This window comes from Punica granatum, chromosome 4 (genome assembly GCF_007655135.1).
Source record: "Punica granatum isolate Tunisia-2019 chromosome 4, ASM765513v2, whole genome shotgun sequence".
NCBI classification, from domain to species: domain Eukaryota; kingdom Viridiplantae; phylum Streptophyta; class Magnoliopsida; order Myrtales; family Lythraceae; genus Punica; species Punica granatum.
The window spans coordinates 12317262-12343451 of record NC_045130.1 but is presented as its reverse complement, the minus strand read 5'-3'; the positions used below and the strand labels follow the sequence as shown (position 1 = coordinate 12343451).

At 38.3% G+C, this 26190-nt stretch overlaps 3 protein-coding genes across 5 annotated transcripts; 2 read left to right on the top strand and 1 right to left on the bottom strand.

Annotated features, from left to right (window-relative positions):
- The first annotated feature begins 10609 nt into the window (after positions 1-10609).
- On the top strand, positions 10610-17183 carry LOC116205361 (CSC1-like protein At1g32090). Of its 3 annotated transcripts, none has more exons than XM_031537942.1 (11): positions 10610-11108; positions 11680-11832; positions 12413-12548; positions 12761-12862; positions 12988-13107; positions 13222-13302; positions 13386-13726; positions 14191-14436; positions 14618-14942; positions 15577-15810; positions 16431-17183. In XM_031537942.1, the coding sequence occupies exons 1-11, from the start codon at positions 10795-10797 to the stop codon at positions 16788-16790; spliced, it is 2412 nt and encodes an 803-aa protein (XP_031393802.1). In that variant the 5' UTR covers positions 10610-10794; the 3' UTR covers positions 16791-17183. The 3 variants fall into 3 exon arrangements, with proteins under 3 accessions (XP_031393802.1, XP_031393803.1, XP_031393804.1); XM_031537943.1 differs by having other exon boundaries at positions 10984-11118; XM_031537944.1 differs by lacking the exon at positions 10610-11108 and having other exon boundaries at positions 11480-11832; positions 12430-12548.
- Positions 17184-17687: 504 nt separating this feature from the next.
- On the top strand, positions 17688-20710 carry LOC116204434 (plastidal glycolate/glycerate translocator 1, chloroplastic-like). Its single transcript, XM_031536504.1, has 8 exons — positions 17688-18134; positions 18210-18525; positions 18952-19213; positions 19324-19439; positions 19517-19626; positions 19712-19889; positions 20062-20191; positions 20401-20710. Exons 1-8 carry the CDS (start codon positions 17799-17801, stop codon positions 20546-20548), a joined length of 1596 nt encoding a protein of 531 aa, XP_031392364.1. The 5' UTR covers positions 17688-17798; the 3' UTR covers positions 20549-20710.
- A 185-nt stretch (positions 20711-20895) lies between these two features.
- On the bottom strand, positions 20896-23849 carry LOC116204435 (phosphoribulokinase, chloroplastic-like). The gene is made up of 5 exons (XM_031536505.1): positions 23122-23849; positions 22043-22127; positions 21861-21945; positions 21528-21772; positions 20896-21352 (listed from the first exon to the last, which is right to left on the bottom strand). Exons 1-5 carry the CDS (start codon positions 23667-23669, stop codon positions 21101-21103), a joined length of 1215 nt encoding a protein of 404 aa, XP_031392365.1. The 5' UTR covers positions 23670-23849; the 3' UTR covers positions 20896-21100.
- Between the last annotated feature and the right edge of the window lie 2341 nt (positions 23850-26190).

Genomic DNA, 26190 nt, shown 5'->3' with positions numbered 1-26190 from the left:
CTTCATCATTTCTTCAAGTCTTTATACCGAAGGGAGGCAAAGGCATGCGTGCCCTTTGTGTTTCGAATATACAAATACCACCCCAGGTATGTATGTGTATGTATATATATATATATATATATAACAGCTTCGTATGATGTCTGTGTCTTCGGTTTGAATTTAAAATTAACCCAAATCAAATGTTGCTCGCGAATGGACTTGCTGCTAATAATTCATTATTATTATTATGGAAAAGTACAAAAATCCCTTTTATAGTTTGACCTTGAGATGAATTAAATCATGTGATTTTTCTATGGATAAATAATACTCTGTAGTTCGCTTCGTGAGACATAATGGACCTAACTGTTAATTTTTTATCACTTTTGATCTGTAAACTTTTTTTGTCATTGTTACCCTCAAATTTTCAACTTTTTTTAAATTTGATCCTAAAATTCGAGAAAAAAAGGGAAAGGGGCTGAGGCCATCGATTGGCAACCTATGACCCCACCACTAACGTCGATGTACCCATAGAGGATGTCGGCGACCATGGAGGTGGGATCGGGACAGCAAATTGGCGCCCCCGCCCCCAAATCGACTAGGATCTCGAACTCAAGATCCTGGTTGATTCGGGAGTTAGGGCCACCAATCGACGACCCCCATTCCTCCCTTGAGGTTTTCGGCATCCTCTGTGGGTATCGACAACATCGGTGGTGGGGTTGGAGTCAACGTTCGGCTGCCCAAGCCCCTTCCCCCTTTTTTTCCTAAATTTTAGGACCAAAGTGAATCACGAAATGTTATTTGTCCTTAAAAAAATCACATGGTCCAATTTATCTCAAATTCAAATCATAATAGGAGTTTTTGTACCTTTTCCTTATTGTTATTATTATTATTCTTTTTCTTTTTTTTTTCCCTTCAGCGAGCGTTATTATTAATTAGCAGGCATTGTTTTTAACTAACTTTAGAAAAACTTGGTCCACGACCAGCTTAATTAGCAATGATTGTTACATGTAGATGTGCAATTTCAGTCAAAGTTCAGTATATATGATAATATGAATATGAATTTCCAGGGTTACCTGCTGCCGGTTTGCGTAGGATTTGACAGTTTCTTGGGTTTTTTCTGGAAGCAATATGTAGAACCTGTTTCCATCAAGATACTAATTTATCATGAGGGGGGGAAGGGAATTTCCCTGTGAATAGTTTATCATGTCTACAATAAATAAACTTTGATCCAGACAATTGACTACACTATGCAGCCCCAGCCACAAAGAGAACCCCAAAATTTTCTGGGCTACACGGTTTTGATCAAGACACATTTGTTGAAGTAATTAAATTGATTGTTTCACTTGGTACAATGGCGTTCACCCGGAAAAAAAAAGAAAAAAAAAAGAAAGAAAAAACTTGTATAATAGTATATACATTTCTCAGAATTCTGGTTTAGAGATTTTGATTGATTGATTGATGCATGATATATACATATATACCTCAAGCGCTTGGTTAAAAACTTAAGAAAATTCTTACATAATCCCGTGTCATGTAACATGAGATCATCACAGCTGTCCGTCAGTGAGTGAAACATCGGGCCCATGCGGAGTTAACTGCTGTGATTCCAATGTCACGTGACTCGAGATAATGTAAAACCCTCTAAAAACTTAAAATAAGACACTATAAGAAATAATTAATGCATTATTTTCTGTGATTAGCCTAAAAGTCCAATGAGTTCTGACTAATTCAATTCGAGACGAATCGACTCATTAAGGAGTAAAACTTTCCTAATTAAAGATTTTCTCCATACACAAGATTTGAACTCAAAACCTTATTTAAGGAGAACAAACGCTAAATTATGTGAACCAATTATTGTTGGTTAATTAATGCATTATTTTGACGTTAAGGATAAGCCAATTCAAAACATGATTACTCACCAACATGGATTAGTTTAAGTTGTTTGATGTATGTTCTCCTTAAGCAATGTATCTGGTTCGAGTATTGTTAATGGTGAAATTCCAGGTTATGAGAGTTTTACCTCTCAATGGGCCGACCGGGCTTGAACTTAATTAGTCAGAACCCATTAAGTTTTTGGGGTAAGATAACCCGATTACTCTCATTTTTATTTTTCAATAAGGGGAGGTTGTCCAGGTTCTAGGATTTAATAAAGGAGAGATTCTTAGGTGGTTCTACCTTATTATATGGCGGGAGCAAGTATAAATTAAATTGTTTTAGATGAAATTATTGCATAATAAAAGAATTATTTTATGTTATTTCTTTTGTACAAAAACATTGAACAATGACCATTTAAGATTTTCTATTTTACACTGTCCGCCCAAGACATGGATTTTTGTACCTGGAGCAGGAAGCTTACAACTTCTTTTCTTTAAACGACAGAATATGAGGTTTTCTCGACAAAAATGGGTTTAAATTTACGGCAATCCGAAGCTTATCTATGCCAAGAAAGAGTTTGGTCTCTCTCGATCTGTATCTATGAGGGTTGGAACTATAGCTAAAGCTAACTATATATCATGCTAGGCTAATTGTTTAACCTATGCATCATTGTTGACTTGACTACATCGATCGATTTATAATCGTGGTGCAATTGTTTTTTTTTTTCCTATCGTTTCACAGCGAAGGGTTCTGGCCCTCACACTGGTATGATAAAAATTTCCTACTGTGCTTATTCGAGTGTCACAGGCATAAAGACGTTTGCATTGGGTGACTAGCTGGAAACATATATTGTGAAAAGTTGAACGGGCCATACCATATACCTCAAAGGAATCAGATCCTTGATCGGCCCTAGAAATAATACACAGATGGGTCCAAAGAGAATTTTGGGCTTTCCAAAATGCATGATATCAGGAAAACCTAGGCGTTGGTCCAAGCACATCATTTTTTGTCATATTTGTGCCACTTTTACATGAGAAAAATTATTGAGATTAGGTCATACCTTGTCAATGGACTGGAATATAATCAGAAGATGAAATGTAACTGCATTTAGACAAAATTTGTGATTTTGTCATTAACTTTTCATAAAGTAATTAGAAATCGAATCTATTCATCGATATGCTATTATGCGTATCCATTCTCCTTGATTGTTTTACTTAAATTAGTCGGATTGTTGAATGGGTATTCTTTAACTATTTTGAAAGATAGTTCATTGTATCGAGTTGAAGAAAAATGTTCATCTCATTAGGACATGCTTTGTTTATGTAAAATTGTTGTTCCAAATACGTTCAAACGAGTTTAGAATCACGAGAAATAGAAAAATATAGGTAATAAAACTCTCAAACGGAGGGAAACATTCATGAACAGAACATGAGTATCCACTAGATTAAAAAATATGAGATTACAACTGAGATATCACTCGTGTTTCCTAATCCCCTTACCGACTCCAACATCACTGAGTAGAGTCTTTCGTGAGCTCTCAATTTTCTCACATTTCTTACTCTAAAACCCTAGAGTTAAGAGAAAATATTACCGGGAGAATTCCCGAAAGATCTCACCCGTCACTCACCATCCCTCACAACGTTCTTTTTCTTGATACAAAACTCACTCCCTTTTATAGATACAAGACCTCAAATATATCCAAAATATCCCTAAACCACCTAGGAAGACTTTCCCTTTGAATAGATTCAGAGTTACGACAAAATCATACTGAAACGAAAACTGAATCACAAGATTATCTTGCTCTCGGCAAAACTCGCCATGACACACTTTGTTGATCGCCCTCTGTACTTCGTGCCGTGGCACATTTGGCATTTTCGCCATGGCATGATTTGTTGATTGCTTCCTTTTCTCCGGTCGATTCTTCGTTCTTGCTTTCGAGTCTTCGAGTCTTCCGGGCTTGGTGCGAGATACCTCTAACAAAACTATTAGAAGAAAAAACAACCAGATTGCAAGATGACAAGAAGGATGAGAGATTCATTTCTTTCCATTTCGTTCGATTATTTCCTACCTAAACTAATTATCTTGAGCAGCCCAAGTTTTATTTTTAACGTTCAAGTCTCCAAGACCTTTTTTTTTTTAAATATGTTATTTCAGAATTTTAGAGCTACAAAGATTATAAACTCAATTAAGGCCCATTTCTCATACTGCTATTTTGAGGTTTCGAAATAGTCTTTAACTGAGAAGGGGTTAACTCGCCCATATAACCAGAAAGGAGAAAAAGAGAGATGGAGATCGAGAGAAAAAGAAGGGATTAACTCAATTGACAGAGAAATTCTTCAACGATCCTACATCACCATTTGACGTAAGGAAGAACTAATTAAAATGTGGTAAATTGGTATATGAAGTGTTAATCACATGGCCAAGAGTCACAATTATTGCTCAATGGAAAAATCTTATTGTTTTGTTTTTTGTCACATCATTTTGAGATATGATTAAAAGAAAAAGAAGGGGTTAACACAATTGACTGAAAAATTCTTCGATAATCTTACATCACCACGTGACGTGACGAAAAAGCAATTAAAAATGCGACAAAGTAATTTATGGAGTGTTAATCACATGGCCAAAAGTCACAATTATTGCTAATTGGAAAAAGTTTATTGGTTCTTATTTATCACGTTATTTTGATATATGATGATTTAAAAATTTCTCCAATTGACACTAGCTCCGAACGCGAAGTCAAGAAGTTATGGATAATTCTGATCAATGAGATTTCTTCTTTTATTGTATTTCCCTCTTCTCTTTCCCTGACTAGGCCCTAAACCTCCATTGCAACCGAAGAAAACCAACTTAAATATGCTGATTAAATCGAATTGAAGGCAAGAACGTGCTCCATTTAGATGAAAAGTTACACAAATAATGTAGATAAATGTGAACATGACGACAATTCAAGAAGAATCATTTTGTCATTATTAGCTGGGATCCTATAAACTTTGTGCCAAACATATTCATATATAACTAGATGTAATTAATTAAGACGTGCTGAGATGAGGTGATCATTCCTTCATTAATTAAACCTGTATTTATCTCTTTAATGCAAAGGAATCAAAATTTCAAAAATGTTGAACTTGAAATTATACTTCCAGCAAATGAAAAGTTATTGAAATAATACTGATTTTGTGATAGTCATAAATTATGGACATTGGTATATCAAGAATTAGGAGATTAGTATGGGTTATGGTTTGGGTGCCTCTACCTCTTCTGTTCTGTTTCGGTGGATGAGATTGTTGCAAGACTACTTAAATTTAACGAATTATAGGGGACCTCTGTTCCCAATTTCTTTTCGATGTGAACCATTGTATTCGGAAACTCAATGGAATCTGACTAATCCAGTTGAGCGGATCGGCCTACAAAAGGGTACAACTTTCCCAATTAAGAATTTTTTCTATTCGTAGAACTCGAACTTGAGACCTTACTTAAAAGAAACAAGTGTCGAATTGCTTGAACTAACTCTCGTTGGTCTCAGTTTCCAATTTTCATTAGGAATTCTAGCAGTCGCATGGAATTTTAAATTTAGGCATTAGTTGGATAGTTATTTCAAGCGCATGGTTTGGGCTCTTTACCTTTTTATTTTTTTACGTAATCTGCCTTGAAGGATCACTTTAATCAGGGATGCTAAAAAGCTTTCAGAAAATCGAAAAATCAAATTGAACCAATCCGAAAAATCGAATATCTAAAAATATGGTTTGATTACGAGTGAATTTTCTTGAACTTGTGGATATGGTTAGATTTTTAAAGGTAAAAACCCAAAAAAAAATCCTAAACAGAAGCGTATATGTATAAAAATTATATTTTTCTTCCCTTAGGCTTTACAATCCCTATCTTGAAACAACTTTTATGGGTGTATTGAGTTATGGTGATTTATTTGGCTACTTCGAACTTGATTTATTTTGTTACTTTTCGTAATTATGAACTTTTAAGCAAATGACGGTTAAATTTGGCCTTATATTTCATTTTTTCTGTTGTTGCTTGGGATGCATCATGAATGATATTTTGTGACTTTTTAAGTAAATAAATGCGAGAATTAAATTGCTTTTGTTATATTAGAATTAGTACGACCCAAAAGAGTAATAGGTTATTCGGTTAACCAAACAAAAAAAAAAGAATTTTCATGGTTTGGTTTTATTTTAAAAATTGTGGTTTGAAAATGGATACTGTTTTTAATTTTCACAAAACCGAAATGGTTTGGTTACGGTTTAAGTCATAGTTGCACCAACTTGAAACTGAGCACCGGTAACTCTAATATCCTTTGTTGAGAATTTGCCGTCTCACAAGAAAAAATAGATTAAAAATCCATGAGTTTATAAAAGGTTGGTGTAATACGTATCAGTTCGAATTTTTTGGTTTGAGATGAGTTTAATCCTTTACAGGCCAAGTTAATATTTAACATGGTATTATAACAGATTTTATGCGTTTGTGCGCATGTGTGAGCTCACATAATGCAATATTTAATATCTCTTTGTCGAGAGCAATCGAAGTGCATCTGTCTTACCCTGGGTGTGCACTCACTAATTTATATATATAAAAAATAGATATTACAATCTATCAACTTTATTGTTCATAAATACATTATTCGTCTCACCCAAAAAAAAAAAAAAATCCATCTGCTCATAGCTGCCTGCCATTGGTGAAACTAAAAGGTACGATTGCTTTTACTTTATCATGAGGACAAATTTAAAGTTCACTATCACTAAAGAGTGGTATTGCTGCGTCCACTGCAAAAAAAATAGATCAAATTTCAAATCATTTTTATCTTTTTGGTGAAGTACATATAAATATAGACAGTCCTCCTAGCAAATCTGTAGAAGGACGTGCGCACCTCTGCAATTTTGAATTCGGATAAGTCGAGTATTGGTGAAACTGAGAAAATACAAATTACTCTTACTCTTTCTAACCTAAATAGAACAAATTTGACTAGCTGGCAAAGCAAAATAGAGTATAAGAAGGGTTTCTCCATCATATCCTCCAACGGTCCAATTGAAATGTAGAACGTAATAGTTACTCAGAGTAAAAAAGTTAACAATTATCAGAACTTTTTTTTTCCCCGTAAGCTAATTAACAGGCATCATGATTTGAAAAATAATAAATGCATATGCGTTAATTAGTAATGATCAAGTTAATAGGCACCCGGCAAGGGCTTCAACGCGAGAAATGTGATATACTACAAACTACCATATAGAAACAAGAGATTTTGCATATTATTAGAAATCTTTGGTATGATGGAATTTTTTTTTTCCCCGGAAGATGAAGGGGCGGAAGCCCAAAATTATTGAAAGTTATTTCCTAACTAGACTAGCAGCCCGGCGGGCATGGCATCCCTTATTAATTGACCGAAAGAGAACAAAGATTATCGCAGTTATATATATATATATATATATAATATTCGGTTAGAAGGGAAGCCTTAGAAGTTAATACAATGAAATAAAAATTCTAATAGATAATAAAGAGGCACGAGTAGTCATATTAGGTATTGAACCAGAAACGTCTTAGTTACCAAGCGAACACGCGCTTCAATACGCCACACCCTCTTTTGATTATCATGGTTATATTACGGTTGTTATAAATGACACTTTGGTATAGAATGGAAGATTTCCCACCTTCGGAGTGGATCTTCTTTGCCCTCGGTTTCCTCTAGTAAATTGATTGATACTAATGTTGCGTTTGGTTTTAAAGTAGGATTTTAAAATCAGATTTTGATTTTGAAAAATGATGGTATAAATGGGATCCACCCTTTAATTTTGTATGAGTTATTTTGTTTTGTTGTGGAAAAAGAGTTGTATAAATTGGGCCCATCCTTTGACTTTGTATAAGTTACTTTGTTTTGTTGTGGGTAAAATTAAGTTAAAATAAGATTTTAAAATTCTACTTTGAAACCAAATAAGCCATAAATGATCCTCAGCTTAGGAACCCTAAGCGATCTGAATTAATACACAAGGGCAGGATCCTCAAACAAGGCCATGGAGACTGAAGATTTGCGTTTGGATTAATTATTTGCCTCTGAGGATCCCTCAAACTTTTCTTCCTCTTGCAATTTCATCAAACAACCCGCAACATGGTATAAGGAATGATATAATTCTCATTATTATCAAACAAAGCGAATCTATACATTGCATTATTGTAACGAAATTAAGTTTGATTTAATTTGATTTAGTTTGAATTGAGAAAATGAAGACAAAAATAGTTGGAAAAAGTATGTGAGGGAATTTGAAAAAGGAAATAAAAAATAATTATTGTTTTGTAGAATTGAGCAAAAATGTTTAAATTGAGAAAAAATATTTAATAGTTAATAGAATTTAGTATTAAAAAATTAATTATAATAATAGATGAGAAAAAGTATGAGAGAAAATTTTAAAAATAAATAAAAAAGTAATGATTGTACTGTTAAATTGAGGAAAAAGTAAAATAAAATAAAGTTAAAGTAAATTTGATTTTGTAAATACAGCAGTATCGTAAACCATCATCAAGACGATCTCACCCATCATGTAAATGGCTGACATATCACACATGAATACTTTCCCATGTTATTGCTAGAAGAATTTTACTTTTAAAAGAAGTAACAAATAATTATTAATTTTTACGTATTACTACTTTTAACAATGCAAATATTCTAAGAACACTAATTGAACTCAAATCTTAACTTTATGAAAAAGATAAAATTAAGAGTGCCAATATCGTCATACGAGTTCCTCATCATATATATGTGTTTCAGATGAACTTTTTTTAATTTTATATAAATTTTGGGTATTTAGAAGTTATTTTAGTTTTTTTTTTGCGAATTGATTTTGGTATGATTTTTTTTGATCACCCTACTCCCCCTTAGATTTTCTTTCTTTTCTTTTCTTTTTTTGCCAAAACAAATAACAACTAGGCGCAACTTTAAAAAATTATTTATTCAAAGTTTACGCAGAAAATTTTCATTTTAGTTAAGATTTTATTTTTAAATATTGCGTGTAATTTTTTTTGGGATTGAAAAATATTTATTTCTTCAAGAAAGTATTAAGGATAAGATATGGACAAATACATGAATCTATCACAAAGAATCTATATATAATGTAATTCAAGCTACTCCAATGACATTCTTTCATGTAGGCATTTTGGTAAACCCCACTCAAGCTAAAACACCCCTTTACAATAAGGCATTAAAACATATATACAAATCTCAAGTCAAATTATACTTTTTCATTTTTATCCCATCTCTTTTTTCTTACCTGTTTTGATGAACTTAAATTTTATCATTTTTATCACATTTTTCCCTCACCAAGCCTGCTCAATGAGCAAGCAAAAAAGACTAGTTAAATACTCCAGAAAGTCGAGAAGACAATCAACCGTGAGTTGAGGATTTTCAAATAACAATTTTTCATAAACACTTCTTACTTTTATATATTTCAAGAAAGTATCAAGGATAAGATATGAACAACTACATGAATATATCATGAAAAATTAAATACTTCAGGCAATCGAGAAGGCAATCAACTGTGATATGAGAGTTTTCAAGTAATAACTTTTCATAAATATTTCTCTGCTTTTATATATTATAATATATAGTTCTCCATCTTCCATGAAAGCGTGTGACCTAATAGCCAGGGTCATAAACAGATGCTAATAAGGTTTAAAGAAAGAAAAGAATGTATCAATGTAGATTTGTTCAAATGATTCGGTGTTTGTTATCTTAAATAAGGTATTAAGTTTGAATTTTGTGAATGGAGAAAATTCACACCGTAAAAGATTTACTCTTTAGTAGGTCGATCCGTCTCAATTGAATTAATCGGGATCTAATTAGATTTTCAAATGCTAAAGTTTACATCGAAAGAGAGAAGAATGCGACCTAACAAATGGAATCACGAAACCAAACAGTCAATCAACCCCACGGCCGTCTTTCTTAAATAATTTCGTAGGACCTAATCATCCTTCCTCACATGCTGCCGCATGCACATGCCCTTCACCCGTATATTGATGATTGTGCCATCAATAAACAATATATATACCTCTAATCTATACCCTGTCATAATAAAAAACAAATCCCAAAAGATCATCTCAAACCATGATCAAAAAGAGGGAGAAAAAAAAACATGAAGAGCCACTTTGACCACCAATCCATTAAAACACGCTCTTCAACGAACTTTAGTAGATATTCAAAACCAATTGAAAATATCTTGTAATCAAGGTGAATTTAACGCTTAAATTAGGATATAATCTTATATGTAAATTTTGGATATGAATTATCTTCTCATTTGTGTATGTGAATATATATATATATATATTACTGAATTAGATATAAAAGTTATGACTTGTATTCAAAATTTTCATATACAAAAACATATCCAGTTTATTAGCTTAAAATATCCGTAATCTCGTAAAAAAAGGGCTAAACACCAAAAACTATGCATTCTCTTACTGCAGTGCATCAAACTTGAACATCCGAATCAATAAGAGTAATTAATTGAAACGGATAGCGACTGATGCAGTCTGCTACATGACACGATTTGATGATTCATTTTCATGCCAGTGTCTTCTCTTTGTCATTCATCTGTGTATGCGTGTATGTATACACATATACAATATTACGACAGGGATCCCGAGGATATCAATCAAATACAACCGCGCAGTAACGGAATTACCTGACAAAAAGTCTGCTCATCCTGTGAGCAGAAAAAAAGGTTGTCTTTTTTCCAATTCCTGTCCCGTAAACTTCGCAATTAAATAAAAAAGAAGGAAAGAAAGAAGCCAAAAATCCTTCTTTTTTCTGTCTTCCACTCCATTCCATTGCCCCATTCTTCCTTCCGTCCCTCGCTTGCACGCTCGCCATTGCCGTCTCATCTTCTTCACCCTTCTCCCTCTCTATCTCTCTCTGGGTCTTTTCGTTTGTGCTCGTTCGGTTCGATAATGGCGACCCTGCAGGACATAGGGGTGTCGGCGTTCATAAACATACTGAGCGCCTTCGCCTTCCTGCTGGCCTTCGCCCTGCTCAGGATTCAGCCCGTCAACGACAGGGTCTACTTCCCCAAATGGTACTTCGCCCGGGCGAGGAAGAGCCCCCGCCGGGCCGGCAACTTCGTCGGGAAGTTCGTCAACCTCAACTTCACCACTTACCTCACCTTCCTCAACTGGATGCCCCAGGCCATGAAGATGACCGAGGCCGAGATCATCGACCACGCCGGCCTCGACTCTGCCGTCTTCCTCAGAATCTACACCCTCGGGTCTGTTCTGGTACTTGTTGGGTCGTCACCTCCTCTGCTGTTGCTCTGTTTTTCTAATCAGGCCGTGGAAAGTGAAAATCTATTTTCACTTTTTCTCAGCCCTCTGCTTAATTTTACGTTGTTTTCAATGGTGAAAGCATAGAAGCTGAGAATCGAGACAATGGAAAATTTGCAGTTTTTCGATTGATTTCAGTCTTTGTCATGACTTATGGGTCCTTTTCATGTGTCACGAGAGAATTGACTTCGCTCTCCAGTACTGTACACGTTTTTTAATTTTATTTTTTATGGGTTATTTTAGTTTTTATTGGTGGGTTGATCTCGATTATCTGTTTCATCTTCTGTGGATAATTGTAAGTAATGATGATTTGTCTTGAAATTTCTACTTTCTCAATATTTTTCGGTTTCAAGAAAATTCTTATGAAAACATGATTTTCACTTTCCTGTTCCACAGTAGCATTCAGTTTTCAGCTTTGAATGTTTTCACTCTTCAATACAGCTAATCCAAGTCTAGCACAAGATTTTTGACCCCTGGGACATTTTCTCGGACTAATTTCTCTCTTTCGTTTTGCAGCTTAAAAATTTTCATGCCCGTCACAGTTGTGGCTCTCTTAATCCTTATTCCAGTCAATGTATCAGATGGGACAATATCTTTTCTGAAGAAAGATTTGGTTACGAGTGATATTGATAAACTATCCATCTCCAATGTACGCCCTCAATCGTCAAGGTAACAGTCTGGTTTTTTTATGTTTTTAATTTTTCTCGGCATGGATATATCTTAATAAGCTCAGTAATGCACATATGTTCCTTGTGGCATTGCTGTATGGGTTTCTTCAAGGTGAAGTACTGTGACTTTTAACTTGGTCAGACGTAACACTTTCAAATATGATGCTTCTACAACTATAATGGCCTTAACATATAACAGCTGTTTTGATTATGAGTTAATATTAACATGCATATATTTCATGTGGATTATTTTATTTATGTGATTTAACATCATGGCTTTCGGGTTGAAACTCCTGGGACTTGGAATTATTTTTATGGACCATGAGAACCGAAAATGCTTTTAGACTTAAATCTTCATGAATGATAACACTGCACAGAGTTTTCTTATGATTGCTGGTGGCCTTTTACTCTTGGAAGTTGCTGTAATTTTATCGTGCTTTCCCACTTTGTCTGGTTATCTGAAAGAACTTGATAGGCAATTTTATGGCAACAGGATTTTGAGGTTGAGATTCAAATACTAGTTGAACTGGTCAAGTTGCTGGATTGTAACATCCTGGTTTTCTCAAAACCTAAAATTTCAGGTTTTTCATTCACATAGGATTGGAGTACTTGTTCACAATATGGACCTGCTTCATGCTCTATAAGGAATATGATAATATCGCCTCGATGAGGCTACGATACTTGGCTTCTCAACATCGACGAGTTGACCAATTCACAGTAAGTCAATTTCAGTAGTGCTGCTCTCTCTACTGGACTAACCACTAAACTTTCACCAATTGAAAGATGTTTAAACTATAATCTGATTGATTGGTGAGGACCCCATTCGGAATTCTGCTGTGTGCATCACGCGATTTGAAATCAATTTGTCTGTTATATTCTCTGTCTCATAATAAAATTTTAAGTTTTTCTTTCAAATGTACCTTATGTAGGTCGTGGTCAGAAACGTGCCTCATGCTTCTGGCAAGTCTGTGTCTGACAGCGTGGATCGTTTCTTCCAAACTAACCACCCGGAACACTATCTCTGTCACCAGGTGATCAACTTACACTTGTTGTCCTCTTCTTGGACCCGTGTCTAAATGCTTACTTCTTTCTGCCCATAAAGGAAGGATGTATTTTGATTTATGAAATTTATACCAATATCCTCATCTCATCCCAGGCTGTCTATGATGCAAAAAAATTCGCTAAACTTGTGAGGCAAAGAGAGAGGCTGCAGAACTGGCTCGACTATTATCAACTTAAGTTTGAAAGACACCCCGAGAAGCGACCAACTAGCAAGGTGAGCACTTATATATTATACAGTGACAATGAAATGACAGTTCGGGCCTTTACCCTTCTAGAGAAGGATTTGGTTTGCTTGTCCATATTTTGATGGTTTATACTTCACTTCCAGAGAGGCTTCTTGGGGCTGTGGGGTGTGCGAGTCGATTCCATCGATTACTACAAACAACAAATAAAAAATCTTGATAGAAGGGTACCTTCTTCACTATTTACAAATGTTTTTCCTGCAACTTTCTCTTCTTTTCTCTAATTTTTCATTTCTCATATTACGTTCAGATGGCTTTGGAGCGGGAAAAAGTTATAAAAGATCCTGAGTCTATTTTGCCTGTTGCTTTCGTTTCCTTCAACTCCCGGTGGGGAGCTGCTGTTTGTGCTCAGACTCAGCAGAGCAAGAACCCCACCCTGTGGTTAACAAACTGGGCCCCCGAGCCCAGAGATGTGTATTGGAACAACTTAGCCATACCATTTGTTTCATTGACCGTCCGAAAGCTCGTGATATCATTATCGGTGTTTGCTCTGGTGTTCTTCTACATGATTCCTATTGCCTTTGTGCAATCTCTTGCAAATCTCGAGGGTCTTGAAAGAGTTGCCCCTTTCCTGAGACCAGTGATTGAGCTGTAAGTAAGAATTATCCTTTTCTTTAGCTCACATTAAGAATGCAAATGCCCAAGCAATGTTCTGGCAATGGCAATTACAGATTCATCCACAAATGGGAATTTCTACTACTTTGGCAAATTTGTACCTTTTAGAGAATGAAATGGATCTTTTTAACCACAAATGGGAGTTTATGTGGTCTTTCCTCAAGCCAATACTCTGCAGCAGAATCAATCTGGTCCTTTGGTCTCATATCCCGCATGCTATGTGGAACATATGTTGTTCCTATTCTCCAAGTGTGATGTTTATTGACCATTCCGTCGCTTACAAATCATGCCTTAAAAAATAAAATAATAAAAATAATTACCATCAAAATGTTCTTCTCCTTTCCTTTTGAAAATCAGATATTAGGACATTGAACTTAAGCTCTACGGCATAGTGGTTTTTCTTACTTCATCCTTGTAATACTGGTACTACTGATTTGCAGGAATTTCATCAAGTCATTCCTACAGGGTTTCCTTCCCGGTCTAGCCCTCAAAATATTCTTATACATTCTTCCTACAGTTCTGGTGATCATGTCAAAGATCGAGGGCCATATAGCAATGTCAATGTTGGAAAGAAAGGCAGCTGCCAAATACTATTACTTCATGTTGGTCAACGTCTTCTTGGGAAGTATAATTACTGGAACAGCATTCGAGCAGTTACACTCTTTCTTGCACCAATCGGCCACCGAGTATGTTTTCATCTCACATAGTCATTGCTGCAATTTTCTCGTTTTTGAGTTTGACATACTTAAATAAACTAAGCAAGGCACGAGGACTGTTTTGATATAAAAAGAACATTTGGTGTCCTGTTAACTGATTCTATCTTCTTATCGGATCTCCTCCTTTTTTTTCTTCCCCCCCACCTTGCAGGATCCCAAGAACCATCGGGGTTTCAATTCCAATGAAAGCCACTTTTTTCATCACGTACATAATGGTTGATGGGTGGGCCGGAATTGCCGCTGAGATTCTCCGCCTGAAGTCATTGGTCATATATCACCTCAAGAACATGTTCTTGGTGAAAACAGAGAGAGACAGAGAGAGGGCAATGGACCCAGGAAGTGTAGATTATCCTGAGACTCTCCCGACCCTCCAACTATACTTTCTACTCGGGATTGTTTATGCTGTTGTTACTCCCATTCTTCTCCCCTTCATTCTGGTGTTCTTCGCCTTAGCATACCTTGTTTACCGTCATCAGGTCAGTTAATTCAAAAAGTTCCATTTTTTTTTTATTCAGTAATATGTTATTTTTGTTGTGGTCAACTTTCACAAGAAGTTGATAGATCTGTAGATTCTTCCAGTTCGAAGATCTAGTTGAAGTTGGTATAGATATAAAAACTGATAGTAAAAATTGTAATTTCTCCGTAAAATTTAAATGGAGACACCCCTTCCCAGTCATAGGATATGGGAAAAGTCTTAGTTGCACTTAGAGTTGCCCTAAAATGTCGAGCTAGATCGAATCCACCCTGGATATCTTTATTCTTCATGGAGATGAAAATGGAGAACTATAAATCTGCTTCCATTCTGCAAAACCGAAAGGTTCCGGCATTGTACACCAGTCACCTGTTTGCGAGAGAGGAGCAATTCCATGAAACAATTTCTTTTCCTTGGAATGATTTGCTAAAAATTGAAGGTTTTCAACTGACAATAGTATGGGAGCTAAATCTCGAAACTTCTTAAGATTGCATGAGTCTATTCATGATGTCTGGCATCGTGGCTGCTGAGCAAGTTAATGAAACATTAATGGAAAAGTTGATCTCTAGTGAGAAAATTACTTTTTTCTTTAAGATTCCCTTATTTTCCGCCTTTTCTGGTTCATGGGTGTTTTGCAGATAATTAACGTATACAATCAACAATACGAAAGTGTTGCTGCCTTCTGGCCACATGTCCACAGCCGCATTATTGCAAGTTTATTGATTTCACAACTTCTTCTGATGGGTCTGCTCAGTACAAAAGAAGCTGCTAACTCGACTCCTCTGCTTGTTATTTTGCCTATATTGACCTTGGCCTTCCACAAGTACTGCAAGAGTCGGTTCGAACCTGCATTTAGAAAATATCCACTGGAGGTAATCCTATTTCCTACCTGAAATAATCATTTCAGTCTATAATACGGGGCATGGAATGGCAACATTTAAGGTCGTTTAAAAGCCTGACTCGATTCCAGATTGTTAGATGGCCGACTTTTCCTGAACGCCAAAACTAGTGGTGAGGTGCAACAACAATGTAATCTCCTAATCATTTAACAGGCTCTTCACCAGCAACTAGGCTTGACGTTCAAAGAAGACTAGCAATAATAGGAGATTACCACCAACGTGGGTTGGCTCAAACAGTTCGACGTTTCCTCTGCTTAAGTAAGGTCTCGGGTTCGAGTCCTTGTAAATGTAGAAAATCCACACTGTGAGAACTTTAGTCCTTAGTGGGCCAACCTAGCTTGATTGGATTAGTTGGGGCCCAATTGGGCTTTCGAATATCAAAGTTCACACCAAAAAAAAAAAGAGAGGAGATTACTGTTAATTGAAACTAGAAAGTCTCCCTAATATCATGTTAGGTGAAGATGCATCTTTGAATCTATATCCGGGTAGTTTTAGTTAGAGATTTATGTCGGTAATTAAGCTTTATTTGAAGATTGGAATTTTTTATTTATAGCTATCATTTGATGTTTGTCTCATTACCACTCATTCAACAGGAAGCTATGGCCAAAGACATTGCAGAGCGAGCAGCAGAGCCCAACCTCAACTTGAAGGCATACTTAGCTGATGCCTACTTGCACCCGATTTTCCAGTCCTTCGTGGTAGAGGAAGAGCAGGTGATTCAGGTACGGGTTGATAAGCACCAATCTCATCATGTCAGCCCTTCGGGTTCGGGAAGTGAACTCAGCTCCCCTTCTCCTCCCCACCATGTCTCCATCTCTCAACATCAAGTCGAGCACAATTATGAGCAGAATTACGAGCATAGCTATGAGCACAACTACGAGCACAATTACGACTACCAATACGAAGCCGAGCACAGAAACTACTATTCATACCACTATGAGGGTCAACCCTGAAAATAACAAGTTTCAAGTTGCCTAAAAGAAAATGCCTAACCTATTCTTCTCCAGTTATAGATAGGTTTGATTCCTGATCTTTCGGTCCATCAGTTCGGTTTTTCTCTGCAAAATGTATATTCAAGTAGTTGCGAGATTTTCAGTGGGAAGGGTGGTCTATAGCTTCTTTCGTATTTCGGGCAGTTGTTTCTGGTGTCGTCAGCTAATAATCTCTCAGCTTGTACTTCTTTTCCCGTGCTTGGTTTTCGTACGACTTCTTACTCTGCTCCTCGCTTACTTCTTGTGAGCATCGGTAGCTGCAATGGATTCTCTCTGTAGATGTGATCGTCTTCATGACTTGTAAAATAACAATTCTGAGTATCATATCCTTCTCGTTTGCTTGTTTTGACTAAATCCGCAATAACTGCTGTAATCTATATTGAAGTTGCCTGAGATACAAGAAAGATCATTGCAGTGTCCCTTGTCCTCCGTCCAAACTACAAATCCATGCTTCAGCGAGCAAGGCGATTGGATCGCTAATTACATCGAAACATCCAATTAACTATACCCCAACTTGGATATATAGACAATCCGACCGAGGACGTAATTATCTCAGGCGTTGCATTGCAGACTCATTGGCACCTCTATAAAAACCAGAAATGGTAACATCGTGTCTAAGTCCATGCCATCAAGTTGAACCGAAAGAGCGTGTTCCGACGGCCAAAATCACGCGGAGAATTCCCCGTTCCATTTGAGAAGTGCAAACATATATAGATATATATTTTTTTGAATATAAAACATAAAAAGCCAACATGTTATTCCCTAAATAATTCCTGGGCGAAGGAAGGTCGTAGTCGGACAGTACAAAGCTCATCTATCCATCTTCATCTTGAACGTTGTCTTGTCGTCCATACAAAATTTCGGAAGTCATCCCCACCTGAAAATTGGAAAAGGAAATAGAGCAGCGATGGGCCCTTTTCCTTCTCCGGGACGAGGGAGGCTTCCATTCACTCCTCCACACCTGCTGCCATGGCCGCTCCTTCTACGTCTTTCGCTCTCTCTGCATGTCTTTTCAGTCCCCGCCACCTCCCCAAGCCCGAGTCTTCAAGCACCCTCCACCATCACTCATTTCCCATGCTCGGAAGATTCCGATCTCCGCAAGCTTCCTCTCTCCCCTTCAAGAATGTCGGGGGCCCCTCTCACAGACCGTCCCCTGCCCGAAAATCATCCTCATCCATCGGAGGGATGGGGCTCAGTACGAGGTTCCTGCAAGTGGGTTCTGATGAGGTTCGCTCCGATCGAATAGTTTCGGTGAAGTCAGCCGGAGCTGAAACCGGCGGTACTGCTTCTGCAATATCTCAGAAGGTAGCATTGAATTGAACCGAATCGAATCGAATCGAATCGACTGCAGTTCATTTTGACAATGTTCGCATTCATTAGGTGTTTGGGTTACTGCACTTGCTCGTGTCACTCGGCATAATCCTGGCAATGGACAAGTTTCTCAAGAAGGCATTTGTCGCAGCCGCCATCAAGTTCCCCAGCGCTCTGTTCGGGATGTTCTGCATATTCTCTGTTCTGCTCATTCTGGACTCGACCGTCCCGGCAGCGGCTGCTGGCTTGATGGGATTCTTTGAGCCAGCCCTTCTGTTCATCCAGAGGTGGCTCCCGCTGTTCTACGTTCCATCCCTGGTTGTCTTGCCGCTTGCAGTGAAAGACATTCCGGCCGCATCCGGACTCAAGATTTGCTTGATCGTTGGTAATCGACTTGAATTCAAGCTTTTCCAAAACTCTGGAGTTATTTTAGTGGTAGTTGAATTTGAAGCACTACGCTTTGGATGAATGCAATAGTGCATTGATTGTGGCGGTGAATCTGGTGATCTCTCGTGAAAACCCGAAACATAGAATGCGAAGCTTAAGTACAAAAAGCAAAGTTCTTCTCCTGAAAGAGTAGAGGCGAGTGCTCTCATTCCTGAAAAGCTGTTTTATGCTCGGGGATGCCCATGGGAATAAACTAAGAATGGAGAACTTTCTGGATTTGATTTAGGCCGAATAGCTTGTTCATAATGTGGTATCTCCTGGATTCACGTACTTAGTTTGATTAACTGGTTTTCTTTTGCTTAAACAATAGGAGGCAGAATATGATTGCTACATATGAGTTACTGAGTTCCATTCACTTATGCAGCTGGAGGCTGGCTAGCTTCACTTACCGTCGCTGGTTACACAGCAATTACTGTAAGAAATCTTGTAAAGACGGAAATGATTGATCCTGAGCCGATGGCCAAGCCTTCACCATTTTCCTCTCTGGAAATTTGGTCTTGGAGTGCGATATTTCTTGCATCATTTGTTGCTGCCCTGTTCTATCCTACAGGACTGGGGACACAGGCGAGAACATGCCTTCCTTTCCTGCTTGCATCCACTGTGCTGGGTTACGTGGTTGGTACCGGGTAAATACCAAGGCTCACTCGTGTTAACTGATTTTGCACTGATGATGTCTGTGCTACTCGTGTTAAAGTGAAATTTAAGAAAATAGATATCTGACCATTTCTCCTTTCAGATTGCCGTCTGGTGTGAAGAAAGTGTTTCATCCAATTATTTGCTGCACGCTTTCAGCAGATCTTGCTGCCTTTGCTTTCGGTTACTTTTCCCGCTCTGGACTCAATCCTGTTCTTGGTGAGTCTCTGTTGTACATTGTTGTCTTCTCTACTCCATTTTTCACCATGCGATAGCTTATAGCATCTCTTTTTCAGGGTATTACCTTACAAAAGCAGCTTCGAATCCTGGAGCTGGTGATATATTAATGGGATTCTTGGGATCCGTTATTCTCTCCTTTGCCTTCTCGATGTTCAAGCAAAGAAAGGTAGCATAGGCCATTTTAAGTTATCCTGAACCTTATTCTCGTGGAAAGATTTTCCTAACTGTCATTGCTCTTGTTTAATTTGCAGCTTGTAAAGAGACATGCTGCTGAGATTTTCACATCAGTCATTGTCTCATCAATTTTCTCATTGTACTCAACTGCTTTAGTTGGACGTCTAATCGGTCTTGAGTCGAACTTGACCGTATCAATCCTGCCGAGATGCATAACTGTGGCATTAGCACTTAGCATCGTGTCTCTATTTGAAGGTACAATAACTTCTTTCACTCATCTTTTTCTGATTATCGTCCTCTCTTCTGCGGCATATTGCAAAAATAAGATGTGAATGATGAAAATCAGTTTTGCATAAAGATTCTTTTTTACTTTGTTCGGTTTGTTTTCATTTATGAATTGTAGAGTTTCCTTTTGAAATGGTTTCAGGTGCCAATTCCTCTCTGACTGCTGCTGTGGTGGTGGTGACTGGTCTAATTGGTGCAAATTTTGTGCAAGCAATGCTTGACAAGTTGAATCTTCGTGATCCTATTGCTCGAGGAATAGCAACTGCGTCAAGGTTGGTCTTTTAGAAGAGTTGATATCGTAAATGTCAAATTGATAAGAAAACAATCTTACTAAGATATATTGCCGGTAAATGAATCAGTTATATGAGCTCTCGTCTGCAAATGACCTATGAAATGAGGCATATTGCTGTCTATAGGCATTTAATTGTGCAATGGCATCTAATCATGTCGTTCATTGATTTTCTATTGTGTACTGTGACAGTGCTCATGGACTGGGGACGGCCGCGTTGTCAGCAAAAGAACCCGAGGCTCTCCCTTTCTGTGCCATTGCCTATGCCCTCACCGGCATATTCGGCTCCTTGATATGCTCTGTTCCAGTTGTGAGACAGAGCCTGCTGGCAATTGTGTAGAGTCACATAGGTACACACAAAAAAAAAAAAAAATTAAAAAAAAGAGTAAACCAGGGTCGGGGTGGGGGAGGCTGAGGTGCTCATGTGGCTTTCCAGCTGAGTGTAAAAAGGATATCTTTCTGCAAATTTTTCTGTTGAAATATGGTTGTGGATTCTATCTCAGTTTCTTCATTCAAATAGTTCTGCGAATCATAATACCACCCGACAACTGAGCACGGTGATTGCTGGTTTCGTGTTAGAATGAGTTGCAGGCTGGGTCCATTCAACCGAAAGTGAACATTGTTCTCCATGTAGGATGACTCCAGCAGTTGTTTCTGATGCAAGAAGCTGAGGCGAGTCTCCATTAATTTCCTCTTAGCTGAATATGATCTTTTCTATTATTATCTTATGATTATATATGACATAGCTAAACAAAAAAGATAATAAAAAACCAAAGAGAAGTAAGTACATTGTAAACCGTCCTCATCCATGGAGGCGAAAACCTAAAGCCCGATACCCGGACATGCCAAAACGGTCCGTATTCGATGTCGGATTATCGGGTGATGTTGCTTCCTAGGCCTTGGATGCTTGTAATGGGGCAGAGGCCTTAGTGGCAGTTATTTGCTCGTACAGATCTCTGATCTTAAGGCCTACGATTGTCTGGAAGAGGCCGGTCCCATTGTTGCTACCCGGGAAGTCGGCGTGCTTCAGCATTTGTTGGGTCACTTCGCCATAAAAATTGGTGGAGAGGTTGCTCAGGTGGCTCTCCACATATATTAGCTCGTCTAGTCTGTCGAATTGCCCATCCATCTCGAGCACCGACACCTATTTAGTAGCAATGAGGAAGATCTAGGATCAGTTATAAGCGATGAATAGAAAACCGCTTGTCTATTCTGAGCCTTCAACGTGGGATTGTTGGATTGTTTGTATCCTGTCAGCTGGTTTATATTGGTACGCTCAGAAGGTCGAGAGAAACGGTAACAAATGGATGCATAGATACCTCGTGGCCATAGTAACTGTCAGGGCCATAGAAGAACTTGATGCCCGGGTAAGAGCAAGTAAGCTTTCTCCCGCAGGGAATCCATGAAACGGTTGAGCCCTCATCGAACAGGTACACTGGGCTAAAGTATTTTACTCCTTCCTTCATGATCAACTTGACTCTCAAAATCTTCCCCTCGTTGTCTCCCGGAATGAGTTGTGTTGGCAAAACTTCGATCACGGCATCGGCGTATTGCTTCTGTGGATCTGCAAGACTCAGAAAGAAACGGATATTTTCCTTGGATAACCTTGGAAAATGGAAGAACACAGAAAAGGAGCTCTTAAGTTTGGCAACCTATGTAGGCTTCGAAGTCAGGTTTTCGGGCCTCAATGCTAGCTTTGATGCTTTCGAGACTGTGTCCTCGCTCTGCCATGTCTCTCTGCAATTTCACTGGCACAGCTTAGAGAACAAGAAATATTAATTACGGAGGACTGAAACTCGGGAGCTGGTATCGATATCAAAAGATGGGCAAGCACCTGAATTTTCCATGCGAATTTCACCTCGTTGCTGATGTCTAAGTAGATGCTGAAGTCCAACAGGTCCCTGACCCGCTGATCAAACCTACAACAATTTGTGACTCAGAAGATCCATTGTGTGACAATGTTGAAATGCGGTGTTGACGATTGACCTGTTCGATGTCTGAAACACTGAAGGACCACTGCCAACTAACTTGAAAAGGGCTTGATTTATGACATTTTATTTAACACACTCCGCACGCAAGGCTGGAACAGTTATGAATTCCAAATACATTCGAGTGATATATGATAGGCAAATATACATATGGTCAGAAACTCGAACCTGGCTCTAATGCAAATGAATGAAACTCGAAAAGACTAGCCCGGCTTATCTAAAACCACAAACATGAGGAAGATGTTTTAGTGCAGTATTCGGCATTCACTAGTGGGGCGGGCAAGCGTCCCTTTCTTTCGCTTTATTTTCTAGATTAAGTACTAGGGATGGACTTCCCCTATGATGGATAAAAAACCTCGAACATATTAAATCTCAAGAAGTTTTATTACGCAATCACGGTATGGTAAAAGTAAGGTCATTGATCTCTCCTCGGCAATCCGAAGTGAGAAAAGATTATTGGGCCCAAAAGGGGCCCAGCTATGGTCAAAGATGAAATGGTCCAGAAAGTCAACAGGCTTCCCCCTGCCACAGAATGCAAAGCTTAGCTTATCCTTGCTTTGTATTCTTCGCCTCTTCCTTTGCACTCTGAATTTTCAAAGCTCCGCTCATGTCTTTTGCTCAGTTTCTTCTACTCGGAAAATTATAAACCACTCGATTTGAAACTGCCCGAACGGATTCGGGAAGAGTTATATGTATATTCTACATGCCGGATTCGATCTGTTCCATCTTCATTCTACTAGACCTAGCAGACGTGGTCTAAAGACTGCAGTACTGATCTTCCCAAGTGCAACTCAAAGCCTTATTGGGAGACAATATTAAAACCAATGAGAGGCTTTTTCTTATCTAAAATTTCAAAAGGGCCACAAGAAATAAGAATGTTGTGTCTTAGGCATGATATGTTTCATAGGATAATATATAAACTTACATTGGGTGGAGACCTTCAATGACAAGGATCTTGGGGGGGTTGATGAGCTCGGGAGGGTCCAGCAGCCCCGTCACATGGTTGTAAATCGGCTTCTCCACGGCCTTCCCTTCCTTGAGCTCCTTGACCTGCTCGTACATGAGGTCGAAGTCGTTGGCCCTCGGGTCGAGCGCCGTCACTCCCTTCTCCTTCCTCCCCGTCCGGTCGAGGGAGTGGTAATCATCCAGACAGATCACTGTGGTCGTGTCGCTGATGAGCGTGTTCGAGTCCGGGTTCCCTCCCTTGGGGGGCTCCGCCGCCCCACCAAACACGCTCGTGAGCCGCCTCATGAAGGTGCTCTTTCCGCAGCCCGAGTCCGCCGCCAGGCCGATTACCACCGTGTCTCCGACCGAGCACGTCACCAGGCACGGCCTTCTCTTGGAGGCGCTTCTCCGGGAAGCGCTGCTGTAGAGTAGGACATGGTGCCTTTGCTGCAGGGGCTTTGATGGGGTTGAGGAGATGGAGCTGAGGGATTGAGTTGTTGTGTAGACTGTACAAGCTGAAGCTGCCATTATCAGATATAGCGAGGTTATGAGTCTTGCTGGGTTATTGCATGCAGTGCCTAAAATTTGTTCTTTTTATTTCCTTTATCAATAAAAAATGTAGAAGAGATTGGGAAAATGTTGAATGAATGAAGATGATGGTGTGTGAAGAAGAAGAAGAGGCTGAGGTGTCCTTATGATTGTGGGATTGTGTGACTATCCTTATTCCTTTGCCTTGGACAAACTTGGTGGTAACTTTGAGGTGCAAACTGGCTGTGGTTAATCTTTTTCTTTTTCTTTTTTCTTTTTGTGTTTTTTTTCCAATATTTATCATGGTATTCAGAAGTTCAACGTATTACGATTAATTTAATTCAAGTCGGGTTAGCCACTAACGCGTTAAAATTTTCACAGCATGAATTTTCCTCATTCACAAAATTCAAATCCGAAACTTTACTTAAGAAAAATAAATATCGAATCACTTGAACCAACCTATATTATACTTTTCTTTTCTTTAATTGAAGAAAAGGGTTTATAAAGAAACTATGCAAGATATTTTGTGGTTTTATTAACCATAATAATTGGGAGATGGGGGATGCATGGGACATTGATGTTTCTTCATTTTGTTGATAGAGAGAGGCTGATGGTGCCTGTGATAAACCCCATACATGCACACAGGGCATGGAGGAGGAGCTTGGTGGTGACTTGATGCACAAAGGATATTTTGGGTGCCACGTGGCATGAAGGGGTTGGAGGGTTGGGGATGAGGGGTGTAAGGTGTAGAATGGAGGAATGGCATGGAGCCTCAGATTTCATTCTGAAATTTCTAATTGGATAACATGATAATTAGACAAGTAAGCAAATTCAAGATTAGTTTGTGGGCAAGTGGGGTCCCTATTCCTATTTGTAGATGATCCGCCTCAGCTTGGGTTTGTGTAGAAGGAAAAGTTACCCTGTGCTAGGACAATTAATTACATTGCAAACTTACATCTGTATAATACTGATTCAGATCATTCAAATATTATCAGCTATGATCGGATCCTATAGAGGACGGAGACAAGGACTCGGCTTCCATACTCCTCTCTAGAAACCATTACAATCCTCTCTAGGAATTGGTCACTTTGACACTCCTCTCTAGGAATCCGCTGTTCGCATTGCTTCGTAGGAGTTTGGGCATCATCGTATTCCTCTCCTCAGTGTCGACCACGAGTACCACACTCCCGTAGGAGTCAGCCATCACCATAACATGCTCCTCTATAGAAGTCCGCCTCGGCCTTTACCACCTTAATTATGAGGACATCACCATACTCTGCTCTAGGAAACGGCGATCGCTATGCTCCTCTCTAGGGGTTGGGCACTCCCTCCTTTTAATGATTTCGATGTCTTTCTCCTCTACCATGTAAACATCCATAGCTATTACTGATTTGATCATAGGAGGGCCAAATCGGACACCCAAACCCCTCATATTGGCTTCCCTCACTGGTCGTAGGTCATCGGAGTAGCTAAGGATGACTCGGGAACTTGAGAAAATTTCATCAACATCGGTATCTGTGTTCATGATAAGTTGCACTTTCGAATTGAGATCAGAATGTCATTTGAGCAATGGGTTTCGTATCAATGGGCCATGATATTCTTTTTACGAGATTATATGGGTCGTCAGTCATAGTCCGGGGTATCCAAGTTTAGTTTGTTGGCATCGTCAGTAATCTTTGGTACTGGGAGAAAGCAGTTTGCAATCCTTGTGTTAAACTGACAAGAATCCATATCTATATCTATAGTAATTTAAAGTACTCTCAATGAGAATTTTTAATTTGTTTGTGGAGATGCTTCCACGTAAGCGTTCTCGATAAATAAAGAACTAAGGGTTTATATTGACTTTTCTAATATTTACCCTAATTTCTTCCTTTCTCTAGAGGGAACTCTCCAATAACATTTTTAATGAATTTTGAATTTCTGCAAAATATTTTTTTTCAATAAATTTATAACCTACTTAAGCGTCTACTTAAATTTAATAAATGTATATATAAATGTGAAAGTAAATGATAAATTTATTATTAAAAAATTAATTATAAAAATGATTTAAAAAATATATGAGAAAATTTATTATTAAATTAAAAAAAGATAAAAAAGTAATTATTATGTTATTAAATTAAGGGAAAAAAAAGTTGAGTTGAATAAAATTACGATGTAAAAAACAATAGAAGCGGCAACTCCTTTCTACCCTTCTATAGACAGTCATTTTCATGCCTCAAAATGTAGGTTCTTCCATTCGTGTCTATCAACCATACTCACATATTCCCCGACAATATTTAGAGAGTTATTCATGGCAGAGACGGAAACAAAAGCGACGTCAGAGTGATGGTACAGAGGCGTTTGGCTCGTGGATAGGAAATTGAAGGGGATTTGAATCGGCAAGGAATTGGGATTGGGAGGTATTGTTTTAGTTCTATTCTTTCGTTTGGTCAGACATGAGAATAGGCAAGAAATAAAATAAATCGGAAGATTTCACTAAAAGAAAATCGGAAGATTAAAACAAAAAGCCTAGAATGCCCTA

Excerpts from the sequence above, each read along its gene's own strand:
- LOC116205361 (XM_031537942.1), top strand. The coding sequence starts at position 10,795 with ATGGCGACCCTGCAGGACATAGGGGTGTCGGCGTTCATAAACATACTG. Across the intron at positions 13,303-13,385 it reads TAAAAAATCTTGATAGAAGG|ATGGCTTTGGAGCGGGAAAA; the intron begins GTACCTTCTTCA and ends TATTACGTTCAG. Across the intron at positions 13,727-14,190 it reads CTGAGACCAGTGATTGAGCT|GAATTTCATCAAGTCATTCC; the intron begins GTAAGTAAGAAT and ends ACTGATTTGCAG.
- LOC116204434 (XM_031536504.1), top strand. The coding sequence starts at position 17,799 with ATGGCCGCTCCTTCTACGTCTTTCGCTCTCTCTGCATGTCTTTTCAGT. Across the intron at positions 18,526-18,951 it reads CAAGATTTGCTTGATCGTTG|CTGGAGGCTGGCTAGCTTCA; the intron begins GTAATCGACTTG and ends TCACTTATGCAG. Across the intron at positions 19,627-19,711 it reads CGATGTTCAAGCAAAGAAAG|CTTGTAAAGAGACATGCTGC; the intron begins GTAGCATAGGCC and ends TTTAATTTGCAG.
- LOC116204435 (XM_031536505.1), bottom strand. The coding sequence starts at position 23,669 with ATGGCAGCTTCAGCTTGTACAGTCTACACAACAACTCAATCCCTCAGC. Across the intron at positions 21,773-21,860 it reads TGACTTCGAAGCCTACATAG|ATCCACAGAAGCAATACGCC; the intron begins GTTGCCAAACTT and ends TGAGTCTTGCAG. Across the intron at positions 21,353-21,527 it reads ACAGTTACTATGGCCACGAG|GTGTCGGTGCTCGAGATGGA; the intron begins GTATCTATGCAT and ends GCTACTAAATAG.